At 31.3% G+C, this 12,255-nt stretch overlaps 2 protein-coding genes and 1 non-coding gene across 3 annotated transcripts; 1 reads left to right on the top strand and 2 right to left on the bottom strand.

Annotated features, from left to right (window-relative positions):
• Positions 1-658: 658 nt before the first annotated feature.
• Positions 659-731, bottom strand: TRNAR-CCG (transfer RNA arginine (anticodon CCG)). Its single transcript has one exon. It is a non-coding gene; the product is annotated as a tRNA-Arg (tRNA).
• Positions 732-3,319: 2,588 nt separating this feature from the next.
• LOC126724343 (patellin-4-like) lies at positions 3,320-6,327 on the bottom strand. The gene is made up of 4 exons (XM_050428924.1): positions 4,990-6,327; positions 4,163-4,287; positions 3,931-4,072; positions 3,320-3,574 (listed from the first exon to the last, which is right to left on the bottom strand). Exons 1-4 carry the CDS (start codon positions 6,325-6,327, stop codon positions 3,320-3,322), a joined length of 1,860 nt encoding a protein of 619 aa, XP_050284881.1.
• A 2,081-nt stretch (positions 6,328-8,408) lies between these two features.
• Positions 8,409-11,974, top strand: LOC126720412 (transcription factor bHLH52-like). The gene is made up of 2 exons (XM_050422855.1): positions 8,409-9,125; positions 11,779-11,974. Exons 1-2 carry the CDS (start codon positions 8,460-8,462, stop codon positions 11,968-11,970), a joined length of 858 nt encoding a protein of 285 aa, XP_050278812.1. The 5' UTR covers positions 8,409-8,459; the 3' UTR covers positions 11,971-11,974.
• Positions 11,975-12,255: the final 281 nt, after the last annotated feature.

Here is a 12,255-nt window from a genome sequence, read left to right as displayed (position 1 = left end):
TTGCCCTCTATCTAAATAAATTATTGAAGTGAAAAACTTCATCTTCAAGTAAGAAACTAAAATTGTCACGACCCAAATAGTGATGCCAACTCCTAGTCGGCCAATCAGGACCTTGGTTAAGTAGTAAACTCTTATTAATCATGATAACATCCTGATTAAGACTAATCAACTCTAGGAAAATTACCAACAGTGTACCAAAATTTTCTTATGTTTTGTTTTGCATTACGCACACAACGTTTTCGATGTTATGAAATTTATTGCGTAGGGTATGAGATGAAATACTCTATGTGGTACTTTTGTAAGGCTAGCAAAATTATTTTATATAATAACTTATTTATAGAGACTGGTTATGAATAATAAAAATAAAATAATGACTCTAATACTACATGACAATAGCTTCAAATAGATATTGTTACACATTTCTTTTCTCTACAAATAGTTGAATCTTTGACATCTGAAGATATAATATTTGATAAAAATGTGAATAGCAATTAGGAAATTAATAGTAAACTATTTTAGCAAATAAGAACAAAACCAATCTCATGATTTTATTAAGTTATTATAAAGAATCAGTGGTTGGGTTGGGCTTTCCTAGATGGAAAAGGAGGAGTCCGTAATTGACACTGAACAAAAGACGAAAAGTGGAAAACAAATAATTCGATCGCGATGGGACTCGAACCCACAATCTCCCGCTCCGGAGGCGAGCGCCTTATCCATTAGGCCACGCGATCCTATGGTCAGGAACTGCGATGTTAATTATATATTCGGAACCATGTAGCGTCTATATATATATATATATATATATGAGGGGTGCTTTCACAACATTTTTATAACAAATCGTAGATAGTTAGTTGTTATTGGTTCAAATTTGAACCTAACTAAGATTACTTTTTTGTCCCAATAATAACAACTAATAACAACTTGTCACTTAAGATTTATTGTGAAAATGTTATGGACATATCATTTTTCATATATATATATATATATATATATATATATATTTTTTTTTTTTTTTTGCTTGGACTAAACAAGTGAGAAAGCTTAAGGGTTGATTTGATTGCGTGGATTTTACATTTTAGTGGGGAGAGATAGAGAGAAAATAATATTTTGGGGTGTTTTGTTGGGTTAATTTTAAAAATGTGTATTTTTTTTTTTTTTGGTGTATTTAAGTCATTAATGCATAATTATAAAAACCGTACCAAACCACCAGTTAAAATGTGAACCAAAGCATTATTTGGAATGGTTCAGTGTAAAATACTGAATATGCAAAACCCATTATCAAACCTATTGCACGAGTTAATCTTTTTAACTTGTGGATAAAAAAAAAAGCGTGTGTATTTACTAAACTACTGAAGATTAAATGATAATTTGATAAAGACAAAGTGATAAACATTAAAGACTAAAATACTAAATAGATAAGGTAAAAGTCAATAACTGCCATGGGATGAGAGTTGAGATTAAAGACAATAAGAGATAGTGATGAGAGTTTGAGACCTAAAGAGATAAAGAGATATTGATAAAATTATATATGCAAGTGATAAAGTGATGAACTTAAAAAAAAAAAAAAAAAAAATAGAGAGACAAAAATAGAAGAACTTCTACACTAAAAAAGTCAAAATTTATCAGACTAAAAAGTTAGATGATTAAGCTAAAAGAGTCCAACATCTTATATATGTGTAATCTCTAGGGTTTAATGATTAAGCTAAAAATTTATTTTGATTTTCTATGAGATATGTTATTTCAAGACTTTTGAACTACATAACTTGGTTATTGGATGATTTATGTGAATGATGTGTTTATTTTTTATTTTTTATTCTCTAACTTTATGTCATATGATGTAATTTGTTATTGTTATAATTTATTAATTTACCTAAATGGAGCATTTTTTTTTCTTTTTATAATTATAAAAATATATTATTTAATTAATTAATAAACCTACAATTCAGCAAATGATGATTAAACTAGTAAACCAATTCTTTGGCCAATCAACCTCCGATGTGGTTTTTATTATGATTTAATATATTGTGGTTTTGTTATGAATTGCCAAAGAAGGAGATTGTAAAATCTGTATTTTTAGGTTGACAACCATATTTTAAGGAAAACTGGTGGGGCTTAGTGTTTTCTCCTCAAACTTAGTAGAATGCTATCCTCCAACTTTTCCATCCCCAACTAAACAAAGCCTAAATTTGTCTTGTTCGGATGGTATTTGGAAAACCTAAACATAATTGTTGGTTTATCTATACTACTATTCAAGGGGCTTCCCCTTTTTAGGATCCTTATTTTTTTGGTTAAAAAAAGCTCTTATATCTCTATGTTTAAGTGAAGACAAAACTAATTGATAATCTGGTAAAAATAAAATTTTAACTTCTACTAAAACATTGCCTAAAAAATAGGGTCACTCTCTTGTTGATTTTCAAATTGCTTTATCTACTTATAAATTCTAAATACGTAGTATTAATGAGAAAACGTGTAAACCTTAAATTGAAATGAATGAAAAACTATGACAAAAAAAAATCGCACGCACAAAACACATGTGATAAGACTAGTTACTATAACAGGTCTTATATAATAGCCAAATTAGTAGAGATATAGTCAATTCCATTATAGATTATAGATGAATTCCATTATAGATTATAGATGTAAGCTGTTAAAACTTAAAACCCAATCAGAATAAGGGTTTATATTATTTTTTTTCCCCTCTCTCATCTTAATTTACTTCTTAATATTTTCATACATTATAGCTAGGATCTTGGAATTCATTTTTGTAGTGTCCTATCTTACGAGATAATTCCTCTCCTTTATTAGTGATTTTTACCGTCGTTCTACTTCTTTGAACAATATTTTCTGTCACAAGTTACATGTTCAATCTACCAGTTTCTTAAATAGGTCAGAAGCCTAGTATATATATAAAAAATCAAAATCAAAATAAAAAAATCAAAATGCTCATTTACAAGACTTTTTTTTTTTATTATTATAAAAAAAACACATGTAGTAGCTAATACACATATATTACACCCTGGTCATATTTGACATTGAGGAGCCATAAAAAATTCTCAACTGGTAGATCTGTCACAGAGGTATATTAGTGATCTAGGATGGTTAAATCTAGAGAAAGAGCCTCCCTTTCATCACATCATAATATATATTTTATACATGTAAAATAGTATACAAGAGTCGCAATATCAAGCCTCAAACATAATACCAAATATTCTTATCTCATCTTTGAGAAATATACTAAACGAAGCAAAATAATAATAATAATAGTGATGATAATAAAGTACATAGTATTTTCACTTTAACTTCATCGAGAATAGTCAGTTCAAGAGGAGCTATTCTTGGTCTTGTATCGGTAGAGAACACGTTTTTTCTTGAGTGATGAATTCTCAACAATGATCACAACTTTTCCTGGTTCCTTGTTCTTAAAAGAGTTGCGAATCGAAGACTCTTGTACACCCAGCTTCCTGTCTCTTTGAATGATAAGGCCATATGATCCCTCATCGCTTGGTAAAAATTCCTCCCTGTAATTCACTTCCCAGCCCAAGATAATCACGTCCCAGATTAAAGTAGTTCCAGCCTGTTAATACCACCAAACAAAAACCTTTATCAAAGTTGGACAATTACTTGCTAAGTCATAGAATTGATCTTATGAAAAAACTAACAAAGTTGTTTCTAATGCTTTGTCTAACTTGAGCAAAAGTATGTTGTAGAGTTGAGAATCTGGGTGCATCTAATGGATATAGAGTAGGATAAATATTGTTGCACAATTATGATTTCAAGTCAGAATTTCAATTTCTTTTTCAGTCGTTTGTAAAAGTGTGTGCATTAAGGTGTTTGTAATAAACACTACTCCACCTAGTAATATATTAGCTAGGTTCAGGCATTCATATTTCATGGTTTTCAAATAGAAAAGAGAAATGTCTCAGTGTGTACCTCTAATACTGGGATCTCAATATTTTCTTTTGATCCTGCCTTGACGAAAACTTCCCTAACAGGATCTTCAGCTGAGAACTCAGACTCATTTTCCTGCTTAAGCCCACCATTATGGACAAAAACTTCCTCAGCAGCAATGTACCTGCAATGAAGCATTTAGTTAATTCCAATATTTCTAAATAGACCCATCTCTAAGTTAGCTTAGATATTAGAGACCTTGTAGGGTTCTTACTTCAATAAGGTTTCTGAAACTCTAGCCGGGCGAGCGAAGACAAACTTGCTCCTGGTTCTTTGGGTTAAGAAGGGTGAGAGGAGAGCACTAAAGGCGTAATACCAGAAAGGGACATTGATGAATACCTATGACAAAGATAAGTGGTTCATCATTAGTAGCATTGAGAGTAAATTGAGATATGCAAATTCAGCTTTGTAAAAGAATTACAAACTATCTAGATGTAACTCAGCAGAACTAATATGAGGATAAACTTAAACGGCCTCGTTAGAATTTGGAAGTCAAACAAAAAGTTGAAAATTCTTGCAAAACTTTTAGAAAATGTGTATGTTTAATATAATAACATATAGTTGGCAAAGAAAAATTTGTGAGGTTATACATGAATAAACAAGTTCTAGCAAAATCCAAAGAATTGAGCATGTTTATCTTCAGGCATACATAGGTATGGCAATTCAAACAGGACAGAGACGAATGAAATATTCATACATGGATATATAGGTGTATATATTCAGTGCTAAACTTATTAATAATTTTACTAGAATAAATCTTACAAAGTGAAGTGACAATTAATTTAATTGGTTTTATATCAATAACATAATAAATAAATTTTTAATTATTTTTTTAAGAGTTTAAAAATTGACATATCAATTTGAAAAATCTACACAGTAGAATTTTTAAGATCAATAGCATCACTCATTGTATTTATTATAAACAAAACTATGAAGAATGCATGCAAATTATCTTGTTAGGTCTTCACAAGCATTTACTTCAGAAACTTGTGAAACATAAATCACCATGAATGAAACTAATGATTGTGAAGAAAACCTTACATTTTTTGCAGCAAATTCAGGATAGTTGTCTTGGAGGGTCACAATCACTTGTCTGGCAGCAAGCCTAAACTCCTTCCTTGAGGGACCTGGAGAGTCCTTAAGATCAATGATTTGGAGCATTGAGCACACACCCCCAGGTTTGAAATCAAGCTTCTGAATCCCCTTCTCCATCAGCTGAATCCTCCACCTCAAAAGCTTTTCACGCTTTTCTTGGGTCCCAAGTATCTTGTTGTACATCTCATTATCTCCAAGCAACCCAAAATTGTTGTAGCACACTGGGTGGCCTTGGCGATCCACACCATTAATGTAAGCAAGGGATTCAAAATCATCGTCAAAATTCTCATTCAAGATCGAATCGATATTGTTTTCCTTCCTCCACTGAAGTGTATTCCTTAACATTTCAAATGCCTCATTGACCTTGAACTCTCTAGCCCTCAAGAACTTCAATAGTATTACATCAGTGGCAGTGTCTGCTTTGCTAGGCAATAATGGTACACCCCAAAGAGCAATATCCTCGTCAACAATAACCTTTTCTTCCTCAACAGCCACATGGGTGCTTTCCTTTGCGGCCTCTTCTGTGAGTTTCTTCTTTTCTTCAGTATCTTGCTTTGACTCTTTGCTCTCTTTGGCATCATTGTTCTCAGCTTTTTCTTCTTTAACATTATTGTCACTCTCTTCTTCTTGTTTCTCTTTATCTTTGCTCTCTTTTTCCAATGATGTTGCATTTGCTTGTGATTCAATTTTCTCTTTCTTCCCCTTCAATAAAGTATTCCCATGAATTGCTTCCTCAACCTTCATTCTCAGCTGAGACAATGCATTCTTCTCACTCTCTTTCAAATCAGAAGAGAAGTTGCTCTCTTCTCTGAATGAAGAACTCGTCTCAATTGTAGGAGGTGGTGATGAAACAGCTTTTTTTTCAGCTTCATCTGTCTTCTCCAATCTTTCATAATCTTTCTTCGTATTCTCAGTCCCTGCCTTCCCACGAATAACTTCCTCAATCTTCATTCTCAGCTTGACCAAAGCCTTCTTCTCATGCACTCTCAAATGAGAGAGGAAGTTGCTCTCTTTCTTAGAAGAACTCCTCTCAACATTAGGAGATGGTGAAACATCACCCTTTTCAGCTCCATTTTCCTCCTTCTTCACCACCTCTTTCATTTCTTCAGCTACATTCTTTGTATTCTCAGTCACCACTCCATCGTTTTCATGCACATCCTCTTTCTTTGGTTCTCCATTTTCTTCTACAACTTTCACATTTGCCACTGTGACATCTTTGTTTTCAACATCCTTAGATAAATTTTTCTCTACATGTTTTCCATCGGTCTCAGTAATTGTTGCCATTTTGAAGTTTGTTTGATTGAATTCAAGAGTTTAATTCCTAGTAATTCTGGCAATAAAATGAGAAAAAGAAGAAAGTACTTGGAATATACATATATGGGATAGATAAATGTAGAGACGATAGAGTGGAAGAACACAGACCTCAAACCTCTCCCTTTTTGACTCCTATGTTTTCTCTCTTCCTTTGTTTGGTATGAAAAGGGAGACCTAGTCAATGGTTATATTTTTAAGTTTGAAAAAATCGTCGATACCTTTACAACAATATAACTTTTGCAACTTAATATTGTTATTTACTAATTGAATTATCTAGAATCCTTAATTATTTAAAATTTTTACATTTTTCACATAAAAATGTATTATTTGTACAAATAGATTCATAATTTTAATGATATTGATATCAAATTTGATGTCTTCTATCAAAAAAATAAATAAATAAATAAAAAATGTGATGCCAAAAAAATTTTGAATTTGGACATATAAAGGGAAAATCCTCAGAGCTCTAAGAATTCGGGAACATATAATGTAAGGTATATTTTTGTTAATTATTATTATAAATTGCAAATAATGTGGACTGAAAATTCAGGTTTGGACACCATAAATGCATCCTCGCTCAAATAAAAATAGAGAATTTTCTATACCTTTTTTTTTTTTTTTTTTTTTTTTTTTTGAGAATCGAGAATCTTCTATACCTAAGGACAATATTTGTTTTGAACGAACTTGGCTAGAAATTAATTGGCATAATAATTTTTTTTTTAATAAAAAAAACCTTGTCTAGAATATTTGCAATTTTGACAATTTCAACACAAACGGAAATAAAATGGACAAATCACTAACTATAACATTGAGATTATAGTCTAAGATAAATGAATATTCTTGTATTCCTAACTATATAGATTTCATTAGTTAGCTTTTTGTTATTTAATTTTACTATTTTTGCTTAACTTCTCTGTAAACCATAAATTTAACCAAAAACATTTGTTGTATGAATTTTAGATGTTAGAAAAATTCCATGGTGTTACTTGTTAGGGTATGCCTCCTAATTGAATTGTTACAACAAATAGAAAAAAAAAATTAAAAATTGGATAAAAAGAAATATAAAAAATAAATAAAGACCATCCTGCAAGTTTGGGATTTAAAATAAATAAATAAATTAGGACTTGCCAAAAATGCCAAAAACAAGAACAATTAATCCTGAATAATCAACTCAAAAAAGTAAAAACAATTTAAGATCAAGAATGTTAGATCACAAAAAGTTTGGCTAAAAATTTAGTCGAATGTGAATTTTACAACTCCATTTAATATTTTTTCTATTCAATGTGAATTTTGATAAATTCATCATTGGATTATATTTTCTTTTTATATCCAAGAGTTTTAGATTTGGGATTTATACCAAAATAATGCCTAATTGTATATATTTAAATAGAGAATATTTTTAAAAGCATTAAAATTAAAAATAATAATAAAAAAAAAAAAAAACCTAGGATACCAAGGTGAAAACTAAGCACATGGCGGTTTTAGATGAAGTAGCAAAGTCCTAGCTTTCCTCGCAAGTAGTTAACTGCTCCAAACCTCAACTTCCGGATTTATCTCAACCCACCCACAACCCAACCTGCATTACCCACTTCTCTCTCTCTCTCTCTCTCTCTCTCAGAGTACAAATGTACAATAATTGACACACTGAGGCAGTGAAGTTAATGTCAGTTACTCAGTTTATCTAGTTTTGTACTTGCAAATAAATTAAGGTCTTCTGAGTTCTGCTCTTGTGTCTGCGTCAACAAACAGTATCTACTTCCCTACACAGTATCTCTCTCTCTCTCTAGCTATGTTTCAGTTTTTTCACTTATAATACCTACTGGGTCATGCTCATTTCTTCCTTTTATATCAAAGTTCTTAATATACTACATATTACACAACCCTTTTGCTACTATTTTCTTCTGCTACCACTTTTGTTCTCTCTTGCTAATTTTATAAAGACTCTTTTATTTTTTGGCACTTCACAAATTATTTTGAACAGAGAGGAATTGCACCCACTAAGCACTAAAATTGTTCACTTTGTGTTAATTAGCTTGCTATGTAATTGTTCAAAGTTTAAATGATAATATATACATTGTTTCTCTTCTGCAGTTTTTACCATCATGGCCTTGAGTACATACACAGAGTTGGGAACACTTCAACACCTTAACACACAGATTAGTTTCCAACAAAGACAAGCAGAGCTAGCAGGAGAGCTCCTAAGCTATTCCAACAACTTTGAACTTCAAAACACATTGCTTCATCCACTGTATGACCAAGAAAGTTTCCTACACCCTGAAGAATATTGTTCCACCCATTTGCTTCAATACTTATCATCTTCTTGTGAACCTTTCATTTCCCTCTCTGAAATGCTAACACCCCCACAAGATTTTGAACCCTACTCATTCCCAAAACGCCAAAGATGCCATGAAAATCAATTTAGCTTGGATTTTACACCAACTTTCTTTGATGGGCTTGTTCCAAATCCTTGTATGGTGGCCGAGGTTTTGCCTGAACTCTTCTCTCAACTGCCTGAGTATGGTATTCCACAGGTTGATTGCACTCAAAATGTTGAGAGTTCAAAGAAAATGAATGAAAGAAGTGTGTCGGCACAGAGCATTGCTGCTCGAGAAAGGAGAAGGAAGATCACTGAGAAGACTCAAGAGCTAGGGAGGCTGATTCCGGGTTGCTCTAAAATGAACACAGCTGAGATGCTTCAAGCTGCTTCCAAGTATGTCAAGTACTTGCAGGCACAAGTTGGGATTCTTGAACTCATGGGTTCATTTCAGGTAATTTTCATGTTAGAGATTTATATTATAAATTTCATACAACTTTATTTATAAATTGATGTGTTAATTTTTTAACACAAAATTAAATATAATTAAAAAAAATTTATTTAGTTTATCATACCATGAGGCTGGTTATATTAATTGACATGTCAATTTTTAAGCTTTTTTCATAGCACATTTAATAATTTCTTTGACATTTTCCATTTAATTAACTTCTGCTGAGTGTTTTTTTTTTTGGTGTCTAATTTGAGTTCACTTCATATTGGCTAATTTGTGTGACCTTTCTAGAAATGAATGCATTAATTTTTGTCATATTATCCACGGTCTTAATTTTTGAGATCTCCACGGTCTTAAAATCATTTCCATCTATTTTTAAAATGAATGTATTAATTTTTGTCATATTATCAATAATTTAAATAGTGTTAGTCAATATATGTTATTTAAATTGGACTATAACAAAATCTAGTCATTTATATTCCAAAATAAATGGAATAGATTTTAAGACTACAAAGTATATTTAACTGCTCATCAAAAGAAGAAAAAAAAGAAAAAAAAGAAAAGAAAAAAGTATATTTAACATGAGAATTTCAGTGGATTTTTATATATCTTTTAATGATAATGCATGGCCAAAGTTTCAATACATGCTGGACTATTTGGTTTGCTGTCTATGACTATAACAAGGATTAAAACTCCCAACTATATGTACTAAAGCTTCTTCTCCTTTGCCTTTTCCTTTATATTATTTTAATGTTTTATTGGTATATAATATTTACTTTTACACTTATCAGATTTACTGCTAAAAACCTAATAGCATCCACAGCAATGCTCTTAAAATAGCTTTTTAGTTATTTTATAGCTTCAAACAAACAAAAACACCCCACAACAATATTGTTAAACTTAAAATATTTTACCAACTTGCTATAGTGAGCTATTAGTAGTAGCAGATCACTGTAATAAATTGCTACAAATATTAAATTATTTTCTCTTTCTTCTTTCATTATTAAATTAGCTTAAAATATTTTACCAACTTGCTACAGTGAGCTGTTAGTAGTAGCAAATCACTGTAATAAATTGCTACAAATATTAAATTATTTTCTCTTTCTTCTTTCATTATTAAATTAGTTCCTCTCTCTCTCTCTCTCTCTCTCTCTCTCTCTCTCTCTCTCTCTCTCTCTCTCTCTCCATGTGTAGTGTTTATTATATTTGTTTGTTTAATGTGTTGTTTGTTAAAATAAAACTTTTGATTTTTTTTTTTTTTTTTTTGAGAAGAAATAAAACCTTTGATGTTGGATATATTATAAAGTGAGTTGTTAAAAAAGATAAAGTTGCTAAAAGCTATATTTTTTGATAACCTTGCTGTAAATGCTCTAACTTATACAATTGAGAAAGTCTATAACTAGAATGACATTGCTCTCGGCATGTAATGTAATTAACCCAATAAGGGCTAATAATAGTAGTACTATGATCCAGAAGATACCTAGAAGTAGAAAACAATCCTCATAAGAATGGTTCACGAGAGAGTTTAGGAGACAGTTAGAAGGGAAAGAAGAACGTAGGAAGTTAAAGCGATATACATGCATGAGAGACTTTAGGAGGAAGTTGAAAGACGTGCTTGAAAGTAGGAGAGACTCAGAGACCTAATCATCCAATGATACACGTGCTTTCATTAGCCAATTAATCTTCTATTTTAATTTTTTTTAATGAAACCTTAACCCCCTATTTTTGAGAGGTTTAACCCACTATTATTTTTTGATACAAGATAAAATTTCTACTCTAGCCTAATTTAAGTGTATATGTGTGAGAAACTCTTTCCTGAAGACTTGAACTCTGACTCTTACTCCCACACCCTATAAGCATTTATACTTGTGGAGTGACTACCGTACTAAAGGTGTGCGATGGTTAACCCACTACTATTGAAATAAAAGGAAAATGTACGTAGTTAAAGAAATATAGCTTCACTTCATCACTTGTGTTTTCATTTCTGTTTTTGTTTTACCATGAAATGGAGAAACTCTAACAGATCTATGCAGTAATAGACTAATTTTTCATGTTACTCATTCAAAAATGACTAATTTCTCTTTTCTACAACCAACAACAAACCTATGATTCCAAACCCATTTTTTAAAATATTAGTCTATACTATGTTAGGCCATAATTTTCTTATTAACATTGCCAGACAATATTAGAGAGCTGCTTAATGGTCTGATCATATTCCCTGGTGAATGACTAATACAGTTGTGCGAGAGTGATTTTTTTTTCTATACAAAAGTAAACATAGTTCCCTTATTTAATGACAATAAACTTTACTAATTGTGACCTACAACTAAATGATTGTATAAATTTTTCCTATCAAAATTCAGCCCATGTCTTTTATTAATATCAAACTTTCGGCCCAAAGAAGTATGACACAAAAGCGGCCCATAAATTTCTGAGGTTGGTGTAGCTAAACTTTCTATCCAAATCTTGGTCAGGTTCATTTCGAGAATCTACATCCAACCTCAAATCGTACCAAATTTTAAAGAACAATTGATGAATATCAAAACTAAACAACACAATTCGACAAGGCTTAGTTTTTTCTATTTGTTTTTATTGTCATTACCCCCAAAGTTTTTTATTACTTGGTTTTGAAAGAAGTGGGAATTATTTTGCACAGGAAACATATGCAGCCAGCCCCACAGAAATGCAAGTCATTCTTGCATCTCCAAGAGTTCAAGAGAAGCTATATTTGGAGGATAAGTGCTTGGTCCCAAAGGAGCTTTCCAAATTGTGTGTGAAAGAGCATGACATTCTATCTATACCTTCAATTTCTAATGATCTCAAATGCCTGGTCAAATCAGAGGGTTGACAAGAAGGCCAAGCAAGTGAAATATATGTTACTCTTATGTGATTTAGTTGTATATAGTGTCGCTTTTTTGTAAATAATTTTCGTGCAAAGTACTTTTCCATTTCATCTGATAGCTAATATTTTTCCACCTGAAAGTTTCTCATCCAAAAAATTGGTGCAGACTATATGTTTGTTCAGCTGGAAAATGCAGTGGTATATATAATAAGAAGCCTCACTTTCCTTCCTTCGACATATTATATTTGGGACTTTATACAGTATTGCAATGAGCACAGGATAAAATAATGG

Source organism: Quercus robur, chromosome 4 (assembly GCF_932294415.1).
Source record: "Quercus robur chromosome 4, dhQueRobu3.1, whole genome shotgun sequence".
Lineage (NCBI taxonomy): Eukaryota > Viridiplantae > Streptophyta > Magnoliopsida > Fagales > Fagaceae > Quercus > Quercus robur.
This window is presented reverse-complemented; position numbering and strand designations above follow the sequence as displayed.

Coding starts and splice junctions, on each gene's coding strand:
- LOC126720412 (XM_050422855.1), top strand. CDS start 8,460: ATGGCCTTGAGTACATACACAGAGTTGGGAACACTTCAACACCTTAAC. Junction 9,126..11,778: donor AACTCATGGGTTCATTTCAG/GTAATTTTCATG, acceptor TATTTTGCACAG/GAAACATATGCAGCCAGCCC.
- LOC126724343 (XM_050428924.1), bottom strand. CDS start 6,327: ATGGCAACAATTACTGAGACCGATGGAAAACATGTAGAGAAAAATTTA. Junction 4,288..4,989: donor CTGAATTTGCTGCAAAAAAT/GTAAGGTTTTCT, acceptor TCTTTGTCATAG/GTATTCATCAATGTCCCTTT. Junction 3,575..3,930: donor TTGAGATCCCAGTATTAGAG/GTACACACTGAG, acceptor TGGTATTAACAG/GCTGGAACTACTTTAATCTG.